The sequence below is a fragment of the Podarcis bocagei genome, assembly GCF_964188305.1.
Source record: "Podarcis bocagei genome assembly, chromosome: 13".
NCBI classification, from domain to species: Eukaryota; Metazoa; Chordata; class Lepidosauria; order Squamata; family Lacertidae; genus Podarcis; species Podarcis bocagei.
The window spans coordinates 54334839-54355792 of NC_138138.1; the positions used below are offsets into that span (position 1 = coordinate 54334839).

At 48.7% G+C, this 20954-nt stretch overlaps 1 protein-coding gene across 1 annotated transcript; it reads right to left on the reverse strand.

The window, feature by feature from the left end:
• Positions 1-722: 722 nt before the first annotated feature.
• YBX2 (Y-box binding protein 2) lies at positions 723-15535 on the reverse strand. Its single transcript, XM_081168017.1, has 10 exons — positions 15247-15535; positions 11797-11860; positions 9581-9614; positions 8671-8760; positions 8285-8578; positions 7314-7426; positions 5589-5763; positions 3866-4045; positions 2886-2978; positions 723-1057 (listed from the first exon to the last, which is right to left on the reverse strand). Exons 1-9 carry the CDS (start codon positions 15413-15415, stop codon positions 2928-2930), a joined length of 1170 nt encoding a protein of 389 aa, XP_081024143.1. The 5' UTR covers positions 15416-15535; the 3' UTR covers positions 723-1057; positions 2886-2927.
• Between the last annotated feature and the right edge of the window lie 5419 nt (positions 15536-20954).

Genomic DNA, 20954 nt, shown 5'->3' on the forward strand with positions numbered 1-20954 from the left:
AGGTTCCAGCACCAAACTTAAAGAGACAAGTTACGTATTTGGTGGAAGACCATAAATTTCACATTTCAGTTCTTCTAGAACTCTGGGGTAGGATATGTTTTGGACCCAGTGGTTTGTTAGCAACCGTGGCGAAACACACCGGACTTGGGCTTTGCTCCAGGAAAATGATTTTTGACGCTACCAGTGGTTACTTAGGGTCTGATGCTTTCCTGCTCACCACATTAGCAGGAACAGCAACTTCCTTTTTGCAAAAACACTCCCTTGGGAAGCAGTAAGTTAAGCAAATGTAAATTCCTTTTATAGGCTGACAGAGAGTCCTGCTACTACAATAACCACTACATTACTGTCTGCGCTTGAGGAAGTTAGGCACCACCTTTCTAATAATTTAGAAGCCTCTTTTTAAAAAGCAGCCTAGTGTGGGGCTGGTGCCCCCTATGGAATTATCCCGACTCCTGGACAATCTCTGACCTCTATCCATCCAAACTTCAGTTGCGGCCCCTCTGCATAGTACTAAGCAAGCAGCAACACTTGGTGCCAGGAACTATTCTCCGCTTCCTCCAAGTTATTTTTAAGTATTATGGGGTAGGTCTTAGGATTCCTTAAGATCAAGATCCTCCATATGCCTTCACCAAGAGCTGTGGGGTAAAGGACAAAGCAGCACCTTAAGGCAGCATTTATTTCCTTGTGGGGGGGGGGAGAAAAAAAACACAAGGGACACAAAGTCTGTGCAATTTTTCTTTTTACTGACGCCCAAACTGCACACAATGGTTCACACAGGGTGTTCTTCAACAATGGGGGAGAAAAAAGTTAACTGAAGATTCAACAGCCAGTTTATTTTTCTCAAACTGGCAAAGCTGTGGGAGAGGGAAGACAAACCCCTCAGAAGGTTTTTAAAGCAAAGCGAGTTATCTTTTTGTTCAAATTCCCCCCACTCGGGTTTACTAAATTTTTTTTTCACATTCAGGGCTTCAACAGCAGCAAAGGGGGTATTGGTGAAGTTTGGGGTCTCTTCAAGTGCAGGATGAGGTAACTTGGGTTGTAGGCACATTGAGGACACCTGTGGAGGGGGAAAGATGTGGTCAGAGGCAGAAGGAGAAGCTGGAAGCAGCAGCCTTCAGGGAGCAGAAGTTGTGGGGATGCATTTTCAGAATAGGACATAGGGGTGCTATTCCCACAAGGTAAATACCAAACTCTAGCAGAAATACAGAAGTTATAGGGGCATAATAATAATAATAATTTTATTTGTACCCCGCCCATCTGGCTGGGCTTCCCCAGCCACTCTGGGCGGCTTCCACAAAGACCAAAAGTACACTAAGATGTCACACATTAAAAACTTCCCTGAACAGGGCTGTCTTAAGATGTCTTCTGAATGTCAGGTAGTTGTTTTTCTCTTTGACATCTGGTGGGAGGGCGTTCCACAGGGCGGGTGCCACCACCGAGAAGGCCCTCTGCCTGGTTCCCTGTAGCTTTGCTTCTCACAATGAGGGAACGGCCAGAAGGCCCTCGGAGCTGGACCTCAGTGTCCGGGCTGAACGATGGGGGTGGAGACGCTCCTTCAGGTCTACTGGGCCTTTGAGACCGTTTATGGCTTTAAAGGTCTGCACCAACACTTTGAATTGTGCTCAGAAATGTACTGGGAGCCAATGCAGGAATGCAAGTTTCAAGCATAAATGTTTCCCACAAGAAAACCTTGAAAATTGTAGTTTATGGCGAGAAACAAAAGTCAGTCTGAATTTTCAGCAAGAAGTGTTAATCCCTCTTCTCAGAGATAACCCCTCAAGCCTCTCAAAGCATCCTCTTGTGCCTTTGAGAGCTTTGAATTAATTCAGGAGGTGTGACTTCTTTTGCCATGCAGCTCTTAAATGCTAAAAAGCTCCCTTTCAGAAGAGGCTGAAAACCAGAGATGGGGCCCAGCACATCTTGCCATCTTTACTTATTCTTCACTTCTGAAATCATATGCCCAGTGAAGCACTATGTCACAACAGTAGGGGAACCCAAAGGAAGGGGAAGAAAAACTAGCTTGCTTCAGGGATTTAGAAGTTTTCATTCAGACTGTTTCCTAGCAGGTGTAAGGCACACAAGTGCATCAAATTTGGAAATCTTAGACTGCTATCCTCTGATCCAGCTATTAGCAGGGCTTGAGCCAATTCCTCTGGCTAACCCACCTCACAGGGTTGCTGTGAGGATAAAATGGGGAGGGGAGACCACTTATGGCACTGCCTTGGTGCCTCGCATGGCACAATACAAATACAGTGGTGCCTCGCAAGACGAAATTAATTCGTTCCGCAAGTTTTTTCTTCTTGCGAGTTTTTTGTCTTGCGAAGCACGGTTTCCCATAGGAATGCATTGAAAATCAATCAATGCGTTCCTATGGAGACCGTTCGGGGACAGAGGGGAAGCGCCGCTCTGTCCCCTCTTTTGAAGCAAGGGGCGGAGAGGAGAAGATCGCTTCTCCCCCTTGCCGCCCCTTGGTTCAAAAGGGGTCTGGGGAGAGAGGGGAAGGCGCTGCGCCTTCCTCTCTGTCCCCGGAGCTTGCGGGGCTGGCAACGGGGAGAAGCAATCTTCTCCGCGCCGCCCCTTGCTTCAAAAGAGGTCCGGGGAGAGCGGGAAGCGCAGCGCTTCTCCCCGCCGCCCCTTGCTTCAAAAGAGGTCCGGGGACAGCGGGGAAGACGCGCTGCGCTTCCTGCTGTCCCCAGAGCTTGCAGGGCAAGCTTCGTTTTGCGAAGCAAGCCCATAGGGAAATTCGTCTTGCGAAGCAACTCGAAAACGAAAAAACCTTTCGTTTTGTGAATTTTTCGTCTCGTGAGGCGTTCGTCTTGCAGGGCACCACTGTAAATCAACATCATCTCTGTTCAGTTTTAGCGTTCCTGCCCAGGCGTCCTTACCAGATCACAGCTCTTGGCATCCCCTCACCGTGTGCAGGTTCATCACGCCAGTAGGGCTGGGGCCAGCTCTCCCCCAGGCTCAGGTGTTGAGATCTGCCAAGAAAAAAATAGCCCTGCTGACAAGCCTGTCCCTTTCTGTACTAATAACTTTGCTTCTCTGAAGTTAACTCACGGAGGACACCGTGTGGCAAAGGAAAACATGACAGAGTGCCAGAAAGACATAATGGCTCTTAACCAGGGGTCAGCAAACTTTTTCAGCAGGGGGCCGGTCCACTGTCCCTCAGACTTTGTGGGGGGCCAGACTATATTTTGAAAAAAATAAAAATGAATTCCTATGCCCCACAAATAACGCAGTGATGCATTTTAAATAAAAGCACACATTCTACTCATGTAAAAACATGCTGATTCCTGGACCGTCCGCGGGCCGAATTTAGAAGGTGATTGGGCCGGATCCGGCCCCCGGGCCTTAGTTTGCCTACCCATGGTCTTAGCCATATGCAGCATAGCATTTCGGGTTCCATATACAGCGGTACCTTGGGTTACATATGCTTCAGGTTACAGACTCCGCTAACCCAGAAATAGTACCTCGGGTTAAGAACTTTGCTTGAGGATGAGAACAGAAATCGTGCTCCAGTGGCACGGCAGCAGCGGGAGGCCCCATTAGCTAAAGTGGTGCTTCAGGTTAAGAACAATTTCAGGTTAAGAACGGACCTCCAGAACGAATTAAGTATGTAACCAGAGGTACCACTGTACTGACAGAAGATGCAGCCTGTATTAACCAGAATTCATGCACCTTGGTTTACAACACGGAGAGGCAAAACCTATGTCCCCTCCCCACATGCCGTAGAACTGCAACTCCCAGCAGCCCCTGTCCAGGAACATCTCTGGTTAGAATAGGGCTTCCTTGCTTCTGTGAATTTGTCCTGGGAACGGAGGACTCTAAGGGAACTAAGGGCCTTTCACTGCCAGCATCTACTTACATCCACAAGCTGTTGCTGGATCTCCGGCAGCGGCTGGGAGGGATTCTCCTGGGCTGGGGAAGCAGGCTTGCTGGCTTCCACCACTGCTTCCTGAGCCATCGCAGGTGTGCTAGTGGCAGGGGTGTCTCCACCAGCAGCAGCAGAGCTCGGAGCAGGCTGCTCTTTGGTAGCTGTGGTAGCCTTAGGCAGGAAAAAAAGCGGGGTTAGGTTTCTGAATAGAGATTGGCATTGACACGCAGGCCATTTTTATGTTCGGTAGTTGAATGTGCATGCAGAGTGTGCAGTTCCTCAAGGTCTACAGAAACCTAGCTCAGTTTACGGATGCCCCTCACCTATGTCAAAGTAAGGCACAAAATCTTGCCCATCGCACAGCCCTTCTGAACAGTGAGTGGGAGATTTGGATACTGAGAAAGAACAAGGCAGCTATGCCATGTCAGCAAGGCAGAGATAATAATAAATAATAATAATAATAAATAAAATAAAATAAAATAAAATAATAATTTATTATTTGTACCCCGCCCATCTGGCTGGGTTTCCCCAGCCACTCTGGGTGGCTTCCAAGAGACCAAAATACACTAAAATGTCACACATTAAAAACTTCCCTGAACAGGGCTGCCTTAAGATGTCTTCTGAATGTCAGGTAGTTGTTTATCACTTTGACATCTGGTGGGAGGGCATTCCACAGGGCAGGCGCCACTACCGAGAAGGCCCTCTGTCTGGTTCCCTGTAGCTCTGCCTCTTGCAATGAGGGAACCGCCAGAAGGCCCTTGGCGCTGGACCTCAGTGTCCAGGCCGAACGATGGGGGTGGAGACGCTCTTTCAGGTCTGCTGGGCCGAGGCCATTTAGGGCTTTAAAGGTCAACACCAACACTTTTAATTGTGCTCGGAAACGTACTGGGAGCCAAGAGAGTTTTCTTTCTTTAGCAGAACCCTGTTTGCATTTTTTACATTTCTTGCGAGGGTTGAGCATAGAAGCCATGGGTATAAATAAAGCAGACGACAGGGGCACCTCCCCACCCCAGTAAAAAAGGAGAAAGAGAGGGAGTTGGAAGTGAAGGAGATTCGTTTTGCCTCCCTGCTTTGTAATATCCCACAGTTGGACAAACAAATTTGCAAGTAAGCACTGGCTATATTTCACCTCTTTTCAAATTACTTCTACTTCCATTTAGGAGAGCAGACTAACTAGCCAGTTTCAAATCCCACTGCTTTAAAGAAGTTTAACCCATGTTTACAGTGCACAGAACACTTTGCTTTGTACATCTTTTAAGCCAATGGTTGCAGAATTATCTGGACAGCCTTGGTGAGCAAGGTTCCTCCTGTTCAGAGCATTTGATTAACACTTGGGTTAAGATAAAGAACCCACTCTCTTTAGATTTTTATTTTTTAAATTTCAACATATTTTATTATTCCAAAAAGAAAAAAACACAAAAAGAAAAAGAAAAATCTCTTTAGATGATGTTTCACCAGGGGATGCCTTTATTTTTAACTGATGGGAGCTGCTTTGGGAGTTGCTAGCTCTCTGAAACAAAAAACGTAGCAAAGAAATACAAAAATAAATAGATAAGGCTTCCCATCTATCTCAGCCATTGAAATTTTAACAAATGCACTAAACAAGGCTGTGTTCTAGAGCTTCCAAAGAGACGGAAGAACAGAGGCTGGTATTGATGGCCAGAGATCCCATCCTATCCATCTGTAGGATCAATCAGTAGTCCCTGGATCTCACCTCAGTTGCAGTCTGGCGGGCGGCAGCTGTTTGCTGGCGCCTGCGCTGGAAGTAAGGTCGGTTGCGCTGGCGCTGGGGCTCAGGACGGATGCCGTCCGCTGGGGCTTGTGCCGCCTTTGTCTCGCCATCTCCTCCCTCAGTGGTGGGCTGCTGCGGTGGGCGGGGGCGGAAAGCTCTGGAAAAGCAAAGGATAGTCACACTCTGCTTATGGAGTCCTCCCAGATAAAATCAGGTCGCCCCTCACTCTGGCTATGTTCAGGCATAATTTGAAAACTCACCTGTGTGTTCAGGTCTTTGGAGTATGTTTGGTCTCAGGGCTGTATTACCTGCTGCTGCTTTTATTGACGAAGATCAGTTTGTGATTTAAAAGTTTTTTATGATTAACATATTGTTTTAAGTTGTTAGCCACCCCATTCTCCCTTCTGGGACAAAGGGCAGGATATAAAGAATATAATGAAAACGTTAAAGACAGACTTAGTGGCTGAAAGGAAGCAGGTTATTTAACAACATGGCTTAAGAACTTAAACAGGAAACTCCTTGTAAACAGTAGCTCCTCAAATGGGAGGTGGGGGAGAAAAGCAATTGGAAGAGGCTGCAGATTTCAAAGCAGAATATGCATCTCCTCTTGAAACTGTTTATGAGATATTAGCAGAGTAGACCCTTTCCCATCCCTTTCAAAAATGCACCTTGCAGAGAGCTGTCGTTTCCATCCTGGAAAAGCAGAGGAGCTGCCATATACAGTTGTACCTTGGTTTTCGAACAGCTTAGTTCTCAAACATTTTGGCTCCTGAACGCCACAAACTGTTCTGGTTTGGGAACTATTTTTGGAAGCCGAATGTCCAATGGGGCTTCCGCTGCTTCCGATTGGCTGCAGGAGCTTCCTGCAGCCAATCAGAAGCCGCGCTTTGGTTTCCAAACATTTGGCAACGGACTTCCAGAATGGATTCCGTTTGACCAGTGGCGTAGCGTGAGTTGTCAGCACCCAGGGCAACGCAAGTAATTTGCGCCCCCTAACCCGGGGCAAGGCAAGTAATTTGCGCCCCCCCTAACCCCTAACCTGCTGCGTCAGGTGATCCGAGGCGAGTTGCCACTGGCGCTGCCGCCCAAACGACGCCGCTTGCCCGGAGGAGGAGGGGGGCAGAGAGGCGAGGAAAATGCAACATGGCCCAGCAGCTGCTGCAGCAGCAGCGGAGGCGGGGCTGTGAGGAAGGGCAGCCTGGCGCGTCCTCTGCGGCCCTGATGCGCGGGGACCGCGGCAAGCGCTGAGAGCCGCTGCCTGCCAGACGCCTTCAGCCCGGACGTGCGCACAGCTCGTCGGTTCCGCAAAACACGCGGCTCTGCTACAGCCTGTGCCCGAGGCTCTTAGGCGACTCCGGAGGCAGCGAAAGCGCCCCCCCCCAGATGTTGCGCCCTGTGCGGCCGGCCCCCCTTGCACCCCCCACGCTACGCCGCTGCGTTTGACTTCCAAGGTACGACTGTACTCCCCTTATTCCTTTAAACACTACGCTGTTCCTTAAAGAGTAGGGAAGGTTCTCTTGTACATCAAGCATGTGAACAGCATACAAAGAGGACACCTGCCTAAATAACCCTACTCTTTGCTTTGATCATGTGGATATAGGTCCCCAGAAGGGATGTTGTGAAGGGAAAGATGGTTTGTAACTGAAATACCAGCCTTGGTGTTACTGGTTGAAGTCACAGACATGACGGTGCTGCCTGCAGCTTTACCTGCGGTATCTGGGACGGAAGCGAGGGCCTGGGGCTCTCTCACCAGCCTGGATCTGCTGTTGCTGGTCTCCCTCAGGCTGGGTGGCATCTTTGGGTTCTGTGCTTTCACTGCCCTGAGGGAGAAATATCACAATGCCTTCACTTCCTCGGGGTATTATCCCAAACTGCTCTTACCCCAAGGCCAGAAGAGCCACTTAGAACCATTGATACAATACACCCACAGCAAAGGATGGCAGGTGAACTAATGCCAGGGTACTGGAAGAAGCAAAGACCACCAGTGTCGAAGCAATGGTTCTTCAACATCAACTTCACTGGACTGGTCATGTTCAGATGTCTGATTATCGTCTTCCAAAGCAACTACTCTATTCTAAACTTAAAAATGGAAAGCGTAATGCTGGTGGTGAACAAAAGAGGTTCAAAGACTCTCAAGCCAAATCTTTTATTATTATTATTATTATTATTATTATTATTATTATTATTATTATTATTATTAACACTGACAACTGGGAAACACTAGCCAGTGAGTGCTCCAATTGGAGAACAACCTTTACAAAAGGTGTCATGGGCTTTGAAGACACTCAAATTCAGGATGAAAGGGAGAAATGTGCTAAGAGGAAGGCACGCTTGGCAAACCCTCACCGTGATCAACTCCCACCGGAAACCTATATCCCAACTGTGGAAGGATGTGTGGATCCAGAACTGGCCTCCACAGCCACTGTTAAGAGTGTGTTCAGGGAAGACCATCTTACTCAGCTACAAGTGATCGCCAAAGAAGATCATGGCTCAGTGGCGAAGGCCATTTGGCACAATGAAGTTCTGTACAAATTCACTTATGTGTAGGGCTGTGTTCTGTGTGTGAGTGAGAGATCGCAAAGTGTTACTCCCACAATGGCTGGAAAAAGACTAGATACTCTGCTTCTCCCACCTCTCAGCAGGTTCTCTAGCGAATTCCAGCCCCACAGAGGACTCACTTCTGCTGGCTGGGCCTGTTGCTGCTGGGCTTGAGCCCTAGGCCCTCGCACAAATCTCCGGCGGAAGAAAAATGGTGGGGGGCGCCTCCTTCGGGGGCGCTGCTGTACAGCATCATCAGCCCTCTCCCCCTCGCTGACCGTCTCTGCGGCCCCTTCTGTTCGGGTGGCATCCTGTGGCTGTTGGGCCTGCCGGGGCCTGGGGATGAACCTGCGGAAGCGGCGGCGGTTGGGAGCATAGCGGCTGCCCTTCACAGGAACGCCGCCTGGACCAGTCACATTGGCCGCCTCAGCCCCCTGCAAAAGAAAACAAGGAACAAAAGGAGTGGGGAGAGACTCTTCCATCGCAGTCTTCAACGGCTGGAAGGCTAGCGCCACAGTCCTCTTACCTTCTCTCCTTCCACAACATCAAACTCCACCGTTTCCCCGTCTCCCACACTTCGGAGGAATTTACGGGGGTTGTTCCTCTTAATTGCCGTCTAGTAAAGTGCAGAGAAGACAACATGAACTTTTCGGGAAGGCGATGTAACTCATGCTACATTCTCAAGTTTCTACCGATTCCCAAGTTAAACCCTTTTGTAAGCACCAACAACAAACCATTTTGGCTGCACCAAGTTTCTGGGATGCAGAATCGCTCTTCCTTGAGGAGTGGGGAAGAAAGCAAATACCTTATTCCCATCAAACCTTTACAGATAATGCACAAGAACTATATTCTAACTGAATTAACAAACTCTCAAACAATTGGAGATAGCTCTTTTCAATGTTCTTTTATAATGACCAGCAATTAGGAATGCAGGCTTATTTGGCTACTGATGCAAGTTTTAAGAAAAGAACATTCTCCAAACCATGTAGATAGACAAGAGTAGTCCAAGAAGAACCATGTTGCTTGTGGTTTACAGGAATAATAACTTGTAGCAACTGAAGTTCTTCTAAAGCTTTATCTGGATGGCAACGCTAACCTACCTTAAAAGAGGTAGCTCCTAATCTACAAAAGAGTTGCACATCTGTTTAATAAGTTACCCATCCAGTTCAGTAATACAAGCTTTGCATCCTTAAAGCTTAGTGCCTATCTAATGGACATCTGATCATCTAAAGAGAAGGATTTAGGGGGTCTCTCGTTAATTCAAACAATGATTTCCACGTCTAGGAAATTTCCTCTAGGAAATCCAGCAGAGCGCCGTAATTCAGATTTCTGTTTGCCAACTTATTTACCACATGGAATGAGCTTGTGATTAAGACACAAGCCTACAGCATAACAGAAAAGAGGGCAAAGAGAATGAACTTTAGTGCGTTTCTTACCTGGTGCACAAACACATCCTCCTTGGTATCATTCCTGTGTTGAGGGAAGGAGAGAGAGACAAAGCTCAGAATACGCAGAGGGTGAGAGTTCTGGATTTCATGTATGCCAAATGAGGACTCAAATTAGGGAGTGGGGAGGTACGAGTTCTACAATCCTCTCCCAATTTTAGCCAGATCCCATCTCCCACAGCTTGGAGGTAGGGAAGTAACAAAAGGTTTGTGGGTGGTAATACCCCATCTGACCCTGCTGCAATTTGAGTAATGTGCCCAGCGCCCACAACAAAACTTTAACGTGTCTACTCCTATACCAGCCTATGGTCACAGTCACTACCACCATACCCACTTGGTACCTCTTCAACTTGGACAGGCACCCAGCTAACTTAGTCTAAGGAAGCTGAGAGAAATTAGTCACAGGCATTGTTTTCCACAAGCATAAAAGGAGAACCATAACTGATCAGTTACAGGTAAGTGTTGGTCTGCCGTAGTTGAAACAAAAAAAAAATCCTTCCAGTAGCACCTTAGAGACCAAGTTTGTTATTGGTATGAGCTTTCGTGTGCATGCACACTTCATTATGTTTCCATAACTGATCAAGTGATGATGCATGTGATAGCTATCTAAGTTTCTACTGTATATTATGAGAAGTTTGAAATTCAGAATATAGAAATTCCCAGTCTGACAACAGGTCTCATTTAAGTTAAGCACTGCTCTACATACACATACACACACACACACACACACACACACCATCTGAAAGCTTCTAGCTCTCTGCTCTATCACCTTCACCAGAAATCCATGCTATTAGTACGAACAGTGGCTTTCTGCTAGCATAGCCAATTCCATTTACATACAGCCACCCAAAGAGGGCATCATAGTACCAACACACAGCATGGATAAACATCCCAAGTCCTTGGCTGGCTAGCTGGGAGTGTCACAGCTCTGCTTGTTGGCTTAATCAGATGTTTGTATTAGCCAAGCCACACACTGGCGTCTGACAGATTAGTAGTGCAACCAAGCAGCCCAGATTTCTAAAATCACACACGAGCAAACAGTATTCTATTTGTAAGGGGATTCAGTCAAATGCACAAAGGTCCAAGGAAGCTTCTTCCGAGCATGCACATATAGACCTGTTAAGGAGTTCTTGTGTTTCAGTACATTAGTTCTACAAAGATGTACTGGAAATCTTGCTCAGGTATGCTCAAGTCTTTCACTAGAGTTATCTTGGGTGGGGCACAATAATTTTTCTGCAAAAGAGCAGACCAGCTGGCAATTTCTGGGTTAGTCTTTGCTCCTGTGACTCAGAGGCTCTCTAAGAGAAATTAAGGAACTGAGAAGCAGCCCTGTTTTGTGGCACTAGGCTTAATTTCAGGCTCAGTTCACCTAAGAGAAAGTTCATTTCATTGAAGTGCAGTTCTCTTCATTGCTAATTCACAGCCAACATGCAAAACGAACTGAAGATATACCTACTAGTCAAGGCTGTCTTAAGCATATGTGGCGCCGAGGTGCGAGGGCGGAGCTGGCCGGCCGCCTCAGCGTCTCACTGGCTTGGTCGCCCCCGAACTTGCGGTACAGAGCCGCCCGCAGCAGAAGAGCCCGTCACGGCACTCCGACCGATGGGCGGGCTCTTCCCCGGACTCAACTCTCGGGACCCAGACTCTCGGCCTGGCACCCTTGAGAGCCCGGCGCACCGCACCCCTAGCACCTATGGGTAAGACGGCCCTGCTACTAGTCAAGCCTGGCCTCCTTTACATTTCCCTTTTTTGCCATCAGCCACCGTAGTGGGAATCTACTGAAGGGGACTTTCTTGAATGCTACTGTACTCAGGTCCTGTTTGCAGCCTTCCGATGGGCATCTAGAAGAATGGGACGCTGGACCAGATGGGCCACTGGTCTGATCCAGCCAGGTTCTATTTTTATGTAATCATTGTCCATTTATTATTTAAGCCAATAAATTTCAATAGATTAAACTACTGTAGAGTTGTCTTCCTTAAACGTTTGGTTGTAAAACTCGAAAGTTTTGCATTTTGTTCATCAGTATCGACAGAACTCCAGCTGCTTCTGACCTCCCGAGATGAAGAGTCCATTGCAACAAGGCTTGTTCCTTCTTAGGAAGGAAGCATGGAACGTAAATCAAATTTATAAATTCATAAGCATGTAAAATAAAAGGCCCAAGAGTTTCATGCATCTTCCAAGCCTTTGGGGAGGTAAACTAGGCTCACCTGTTTATAAATCCATAGCCATTGCGGACATTGAACCATTTCACAGTGCCCTGCACCTGGGTGGCTGCAAGTCGTTGGCAAGAAAGAAAGAAAATTAACATGTTGAGAGGCAGATACACTTCCACCCACCTGGTGAAACATCTTTCCCTTCTAAGCACACCTCCAAGCCACTTCCATACCCCAATACTACTCTGCAAGCATTAAGAGTTTCGGTTCAGGTCAGGAGTTCCAAAACAAGCTAAGATTTGCCCCTAAGGCTAGCTAATTTTTATTTCAACCCACTACAACTACACAGTTATTACATACTTCTTTGTTGTATGACCTTGGGGCGGGGCTGTGAGTGGTTTAAAGAGGGCGGCATAGAAATGTTTTAAAACAATCTAGTAGACACCTAGCTTGGTAATATACAGTCTTCTCTAGGCTTTAAAGAAGCAGTGCACACTTTTACGTTGGTGGTCAAGTCCCTCAATAGACTTTCAGGAGGCAGAATTCTCATGGCTCCAACTTCATTTGCATCAGTTTCAACTGCCAGAGGTCTAGCCATGTGGCATAGTGGTTAGAGTGTCAAACCAGTACCTGGGAAACCAGGGTTCAAAATCCCCAGCTATGAAGCTCATTGGGTAACCTTGGTTCAGACACTGCCTCTCAACCTAACCCACCTCACAGGGTTGTTGTGAGGATTAAATGAGGAGGGGAAGAAACATGTATGACACCCTGAGATTTAACAATAAAAGTAAACTAATGGGGGTTTTTTAGCTCTCTATAAGGCCAGGTAATTTAAGCAAAAACAACACCTTTACTCTGAAGCAAACAGCCCCATATCCATTTCTCCCATGGAACCCTAGACACGCCCCCTCACCAGCCCCAAACCAGGAACACTTCCGAGCATCCTACCTACATAAGTGCTTATCCTGTAAAAGGCCACAGCACACCATTCAGGCATCTCTTTACGATTGGGGGATGTGAGAGAGGTGGCAGAGTTTAAACTATTTCCAAGCCAAAAGGGTCAAAGCAAGGGAGGAGCCATAGCTTCACCAATGGGCAACATGCATTGCACACCGGTCCCAGATTCAAACCCTAATATCTTCTAATTAAACTTAATTAACTCTTGCATTTACATCCCACTTTCAATGAGCTCAAGGTGGCATGGGTGGTGAGGTCCTTTCCCTCTTAAAGGAACCAGGCACATGCATGGGCATAATGGGGAGCGGGCGCAGGGGGCAGTTGCCCACCCCAAGCAAGAGGAAAAAATGCTTAGCTGACCAATCGTGTCACAGATAGTTCCGCCCCCCCCCAAAGCCTGGCTACGCCCATGGGTACATGGAAAGCGGTATTAATTAAAACTTTCCCCAAATTATTTCTGCCCAAGAAATAGTATGCTGGTAAGACTAAAACTCTCAAAAGGGGTGCACTATTATTGTAAGTTTGGGAACCGCTGAACTAGAGCAACAAATTTAGCCAATTAAGGATCTAGCCAATTAAGCCCCAATCCCTTGGGGGAATGGCCCCCACCCTCTCTGGTGTCTTGCCCTCCTGCCCCGCCCACAAGCCCTTAAGTTACCCCCCTGCTCCACACCTCAAAGTTTGTTTTAAGGGCTCCCAAAGTAAACTTAGCCAAGTTAGTGTTTTTGTCAAATGAGCCACAACCCCTGGGGGGTGGGGTGGCCCCCATTGCCTAGCCCTTCTCTGCACCCAAATGACTCTGCTCACAGACCCTTAAGATGTTCTCTGTTCCCAGGACCTCGAAAGCCTGGTCTGCTATAATTTAGTCTTCGCTTTTCTTTTTGTAAAAAAAGTGCTGCTATCACAAATTTAGGGCAGTTAGTGGTTTTTGCCACAGCACTGCCCCTATATAGCTCTTTTCATTTTAAAAAGTGCTCCTAATGCAAACTTTGTCAAGTTGGTTTCCCCGCTCCCCAAAAAAGCTATAACATTTTGGGGTCGTGGCTCCCACCATCCCAGGCCCGCCTCTGCCCAGGTGACCCCGCCCACAATCCCTCAAGCCACACCCCTTACCCCACACCTGAGAGTCCAGCTTCTCTAAAGCACTTTTTTCATTAAAAAAGTGTTCCTACAAACTTTGCCAAGTTAGTGGGGTCCCCCCCCAAAAAAAAACTTGGGCACCTGCCCCACTAGCCCCGCCCCCAATCTCTTAAGCCACACCCCTGCCCCACACATCAAATCCTGACCAAATACCAAATAAGCACTTTTTTAATATAAAAAACTGCTCCTGCCACAAACTATGCCAAGTTAAGTGTTTTTTCGCCACAATCTTTTTGGGGACCAGCCCTCCGCCACCCTGACTCATAGCCCCGCCTCTGTCCAAGTGACCCGCCCACAATCCCTCAAGCCACACCCCCAGCCCCACTAGCCCCGCCCCAATGACACCGCCCACAACCTCTTAAGCCACACCCCCTGCCCCACACCTGAGAGTCCAGCTTCTCTAAAGCACTTTTTTCATTAAAAAAGTGTTCCTACAAACTTTGCAAAGTTAATGGGGTTCCCCCCCCATAAAAAACCCGTGGGCACCTGCCCCACCCCTAGCCTCTTAAGCCACACCCCTGCCCAACATTTCAGAGCCTGAGTTTCTCTAAAGCTCTCCTGCTACAAACTTTGCCAAGTTAGTGGGGTTCCCCCCCCACCAGAAAAAAAACCCTTGGGCACCTGCCTCACTAGCCCCGCCCCCAATCTCTTAAGCCACACCCCTGCCCCACACTTCAGAGCCGGAGTTCCTCTAAAACACTTCTTTAAAGCATTCCTGCTACAAATTTTGCAAAGTTGGTGGGGTCCCCCCCCAAAAAACACCTTGGGCTCTAGCCCCGCCCCCAAGAGACCCCGCCCCCAACCTCTTAAGCCCCACCCCTGCCCCACACTTCAGAGCCTGAGTTCCTCTAAAACACTTCTTTAAACCATTCCTGCTACAAATTTTGCAAAGTTGGTGGGGTCCCCCCCAAAAAATAACAACCTTGGGCTCTAGCCCCGCCCTCAAGAGACCCCGCCCCCAACCTCTTAAGCCACACCCCTGCCCCACACTTCAGAGCCTGAGTTCCTCTAAAACACTTCTTTAAAGCATTCCTGCTACAAATTTTGCAAAGGTGGTGGGGTCCCCCCCCAAAAAAAACACCTTGGGCTCTAGCCCCGCCCCCAAGAGACCCCGCCCCCAACCTCTTAAGCCACACCCCTGCCCCACACCAAATACTTTTTTAATATAAAACCTGCTCCCGCCACAAACTTTGCCAAGTCTTTTTCCCCCCCAATCTTTTTGGGGACCTGCCCCCCCCCCAGTATCCATGACGCCCCGCCCCCTCCCCCCGCGCCCCTCCCCCCGCTCCCGAGCTCGGCGCTGGCCCCGCCCACCCCTCCGGCCCCTCCCCCTCCCTCAGGTGCTCGCGGGGCAAACGGTTCCCTCAGAGGGTCTCCGCGCCCTCCTTCCCTCCTCAGCCCCCTCACCTAAGACGCGCTTGGCCGCCTGGCTCCGCGCCGCGGGTGCCGCGGGCAAGGCTGCCGCGGGCGGGGCGGGCTTGGCCGCGGGCTCCCCCGCGGGGCTCTCCCCGGGGCCGGTAACGGCTCCTCCTCCGCCTCCTCCTCCTCCTCCGCTCTCCACAGCTTCGCTCAGCATCCCCGCCGGCTGCGTCCGCCTCTCCGCCGCCTTCTCCTCCACCTGTTGGGTGTCCGCCTGCCCGTCCGTTGGTGCCGCCGCGGCCGCCGCCGAAGCGCCCCCTCCTCCTCCTCCTCGCCGCGCGCCCGCCCGCCTGCCTCTGCCGCTGCCCGCCTCGCGCCCGCCGACACACCCTCGCCCCGCGCCCAACGCCCAATCAGCAACGGCCGCCGCTCGCTCGCACGCCCGCGCGCCCTCCGGCCAATCAGCACCTCGCACCTGCCTACCGGCCGCGCTGACCACCCCCCTCCCCTTTTATATATAGAGGTGATAAGGCAGGGGGCGGGGCGTTCGGGGGAGAGGCACGCCCACGCCCCGCGGCCACGCCCACGCCCCGCGCTCCCATTGGACGGCCGGGTCCCGCTCAGGTGCTCCGCGGCCACGTGGGGGCCGGAGTGGGATGAAGGATGCGATGCAACGCCGGGAGAGAGAGAGAGGAATCCAGCGCCCGCGGGTGGGATGGCGAGGCGATTAATTGCTGGGCGTAATCAGCCTAATCAAGGTCCTGCGAAAGTTTTGCACCGCGGGGAGTTTTTTTGCACGGCTGGAGGGAAAAGCCTCCGTTGCAGATCGGCGGGATTTGCTTCCGAGTAGACCGAGCTGCGATCTACGACAAGGCTGTATATTGTCTCCCATGTTATTTAACTCATATGCAGAATTCATCATGCGAAAGGCTGGGCTCGATGAATCCCAAGGCGGAATTAAGATTGCCGGGAGAAATATCAACAACCTCAGATATGCAGATGACACAACCTTGATGGCAGAAAGTGAGGAGGAATTAAAGAACCTTTTAATGAGGGTGAAAGAGGAGAGCGCAAAATATGGTCTGAATCTCAACATCAAAAAAACGAAGATCGTGGCCACTGGTCCCATCACCTCCTGGCAAATAGAAGGGGAAGAAATGGAGGCAGTGAGAGATTTTGCTTTCTTGGGCTCCATGATCACTGCAGATGGTGACAGCAGCCACGAAATTAAAAGACGCCTGCTTCTTGGGAGAAAAACAATGACAAACCTAGAGAGCATCTTAAAAAGCAGAGACATCACCTTGCCAACAAAGGTCTGTATAGTTAAAGCCATGGTTTTCCCAGTAGTGATGTATGGAAGTGAGAGCTGGACTATAAAGAAGGCTGATCGCCGAAGAATTTATGCTTTTGAATTCTGGTGCTGGAGGAGACTCTTGAGAGTCCCATGGATTGCAAGAAGATCACACCTCTCCTTTCTGAAGGAAATCAGCCCTGAGTGCTTACTGGAAGGACAGATCCTGAAGCTGAGGCTCCAAGACTTTGGCCACCTCATGAGAAGAGAAGACTCCCTGGAAAAGACCCTGATGTTGGGAAAGATGGAGGGCCCAAGGAGAAGGGGACGACAGAGGACGAGATGGTGGGACAGTGTTCTTGAAGAGACCAGCATGAGTTTGACCAAACTGCAGGAGGCAGTGGAAGACAAGGAGGGCCTGGCGTGCTCTGGTCCAGGGGGTCACGAAGAGTTGGACACGACTAAACAACAACAACAAGGTTTCCAAGAAGCGCAGCAAGAGGGGTGGACCACCTCTGCCGCGCTCAGCTCTTTCACTTTCTGAAGCCTCTGCAAACGCAGGACCTTGTCGTGTGCTGTGTTGCAACTTGCGAAAGTGAAGTGCAGGCTCTCCATCACAGTTACATTGCCTTCAGATCAGTTTTGCTCCTGGCCCTAATTTGCAATAGCTACGCCGTTGGTTCCAGAGGCTCTAAACATACTTACACCCTGTTTGCGTAGGCTGGAGGGGCAGGTGTGTTTCTTTATTACTTGCACTCTTTTTTATTATTACTGTTACCATATTAGCTGCCATCTCTGCATCTTTTGGCAAGCATGAACCATGCAGGTCTTTGCATTTTGCAGAAGATTTTTGGCCCTGATTGTGCGTGCTTGATAGTAGTCACTTGCTGTCTTACATTTGCATTCGTGTGTATGCATGTATTATATATATATTCTGTATACAGTATTTAACACGTATACCCGCCTATTTTTTTAATTATTTATTAAATTTTTATACTACCCTTCATCCGAGGATCACAGGGCGGTTTGCAATATAAGCACACAAAAATAAATGAGGATTGACTGACACTCATATAGGTGTGCATTGGCTTTATCCTTTTGGGCTTGCTTGCTATGTCCATCTTTATCTAGAAGCATATACATGATGCAGATACCTCCTAACTGATTTGCACCTGTGATTCCTCGAAAGTAAGTGGGTGATCTGCAGTTGCAAACAGTTTAACTCTTTCTTTTGCACCAGTCCTGAACAATCTGTGCATCCAATTCTGTAGTTGTTGCTTACTTGGGAGCAAGTCCCAAGTGAGGCTTGGCTTCCGAGTAAACATACAGAGGGTATGTCTGCTTGTTTGTACCACTATTTGCACCTGAAGATAAGATTCAGCCACTTCTGATGAGACAGAATCATATCTTCATCCAGGAACTGGATAAAGGTCTCTCACTTGGCAGAAGGGTACAGCACCTTTGTGACCTGCAATTTCCTCTCTCTTTCTGGGTCAAACAAACTCCCCCTCTGCCCCAAAGCAGAGAACTTGATTCTTCCATTTTCATCCCCTTTTTGATTTCTGATTTCTTCCCTATCTCCACCACCCCCATCGCAATCAGTGTGCATTCTAATCTCCTTTTTTGTTATCAAGACAAGGTAAAAGTCCAACAGCCCCATTTCCTTGTATAACCATTAACTAAAAATAAGGTGTTCCGCTGCTTTGCTTTCCGCTGCAAAGCTGCGGCTCTCAATGTAATCAAACGCCAGGTCAGCTGGGGACAGATCTTGAAAGCACTTCCTTATTTTGGGACAGTGTAACAAAAAGTTACTCTTAGTTCGCCTCTGTGCTGCCTCTTGGGTTCTGTCATAGGAAGTATTAGGTTTCCCCTCGAATGTTGCCTCCTGGGCCCTTTAAACATATTTTATTGTGATAAGAAGCAAACAAATAAACAAGGAAAATTACACACTGCGTCTCCATTTTCGATTCATACAGTCTTTTTCACAGTTCACAGACGCTGTTGTCATAGACATCATGCAGTTTGAGGAAGAGAAAGGGGGATGGAGAGAGACGGAGGGGCTTAATGTTCTTTTGTTCTATTGCATAGTGTTAGTGTAGGGTTTGTGTCAGCAACACATTTATTTGTATATATTTGTATTTGTATTGGGAGAGATTAGGAGGTCCAGAGCTGGATTGGTTTTTAAGGTGAATTCTTAAGCCACCTTAAAAATTCCTAAGTCATCTCCCCACCCTGAGCTGGTCTTAAACCAGCATATCTGCTTAAACTGGCTGTGGGAGAGCCTGAATTAAGCTAGCGGAAGTTACGCTGGTGTAAACTATAGGTAAAGGTAAAGGGACCCCTGACTATTAGGTCCAGTCGTGGCCGACTCTGGGGTTGCGGCGCTCATCTCGCTTTATTGGCCGAGGGAGCCGGCGTACAGCTTCTGGGTCATGTGGCCAGCAGGACTAAGCCGCTTCTGGTGAACCAGAGCAGCACATGGAAATGCCGTTTACCTTCCCGCTGAAGTGGTACCTATTTATCTACTTGCACTTTGACGTGCTTTCAAACTGCTAGGTTGGCAGGAGCAGGGACCGAGCAACGGGAGCTCACCCCGTCGCGGGGATTCAAACCGCCGACCTTCTGATCAGCAAGTCCTAGGCTCTGTGGTTTAACCCACAGCGCCACCCGCGTCCCTGGTGTAAACTATACAAGCAATTAAAAACACATCCTTCCACATTGGTTAATTGATTGTGTTTTTAATTTTTTAATGGTTTTGTTGTACAGCTTTATGCTTTTCTCGCCATAAACTGCTTTGATTTTTTTGAATGACACAGTGGCATACCATATATTTTTTTACAAATGAAATCAGTAAAAAGGGCAAATGGAGGTGGGGGATGTCAAGGGTGCAGAAAGAGATAACCAACGTTATCCTATCTCCTTTAATTCATTGGTCCAGCCCACATAGCCTGGTGAAACTTACCCCAATGAAAAACAACAACACACAGGCATAACTAAATTCAACGGAAAGGCAGAAAAATGAAGATTTATGGCTTACACCCAGTCTAGCCACCCCCTGGCCACGAGCAGTCAGGAAGCAGCTTAATTTACACAAGACGGAGGCTTGCTTTTGCCAGCTTAGAATTGCTGTGCCCGAGTGCTGTAATCGCTTTCCTGGGAGTAATCTCCGTTTAACACAGTGGGACTTACCTCCAAGTAAATAGGCACAGGATTGGACTGCCTACAATGGCTTGTGGACAAAAAATAAAAGTAGCCTTCCACTTGCTCCGATGTTCCTTTGCTCAGCTGTGGTGGAGAACTTTTTCTGCTTTCCTCTTTGGGTTTGAGGTGCGATTTCTTTCTCATTTTCAATTTTTCAATTTTTCTCTCTAGCACAATCTTGATGACAAAAGACTTCAGGGAAACAAGACTTAGGAGTGTGATTTCAGCCCTCGGCATCAACCCCTGTGGGTATATGCCTTCGCTTAGCCTCAGTGTCCTAGTCAGTAAAATGGGAAGCATTTGCCCCCCCCCCCGCCTTCCCTGGGCTGTCATGAGGCTCAGCAGGCTGCAAGCATAAACTTGCTTTGTGCGGAAGCAAATGAAATGTGTAATAGGTCAATATGTAGGGGGAGAAGCAAGGACATTCAAGACGTAAGTGTTCTTTGGAGAAAATGCATTTATAGACTGACATCAACGATGAGACATAGAATACAAGCAAAAGCAAACTAATAATACACAAGTGCCTCATTGGTTTTTAACACAAGCTGACTAAGCAGGGGTCAGAATAGAATCCAAGTCCAGGGGAATTAATCGGCTGCTGTGCAGTTTTGAGCCTTGATGTCGTCGAGTGGTTCTTAAAGTGGGTGCCGCTGCTCCCTGGGGTGTGCTGGGATTATCGGGGGGGGGGGTTGCTAAGAGGCAAGGGGGTGGTGATGTACCCCACCCATTGAACTGGGTTGCCCAAGACCCTCTCGGCGGCTTCCAGCATATAAGGTAAAGGGACCGTGCCCATTAGGTCCAGTTGTGTCCGACTCTGGGGTTGCGGCGCTCATCTCGCTTTATTGGCCGAGGGAGCCAGTGTAGTTTCTGGATCATGTGGCCAGCAGGACTAATTTGCTTCTGGCAAACCAGAGCAGCACATGGAAACGCTGTTTACCTTCCCGCCGGGGTGGTACCTATTTATCTACTTGCACTTCAACAAAAGCTAGGTTGGCAGGAGCAGGGACCGTGCAACGGGAGCTCACCCTGTAGGGGGATTCAAACCGCCGACCTTCTGATCGGCAAGCCCTAGGCTCTGTGGATTAACCCACAGCACCACTCATGTCCCATATACAACAACATAATAAATTTACAGTGGTACCTCGTGTTAAGTACTTAATTCGTTCCGGAGGTCCGTACTTAACCTGAAACTGTTCTTAACCTGAAGCACCACTTCAGCTAATGGGGCCTCCTGCTGCTGCCGCGCCGCTGGAGCACGATTTCT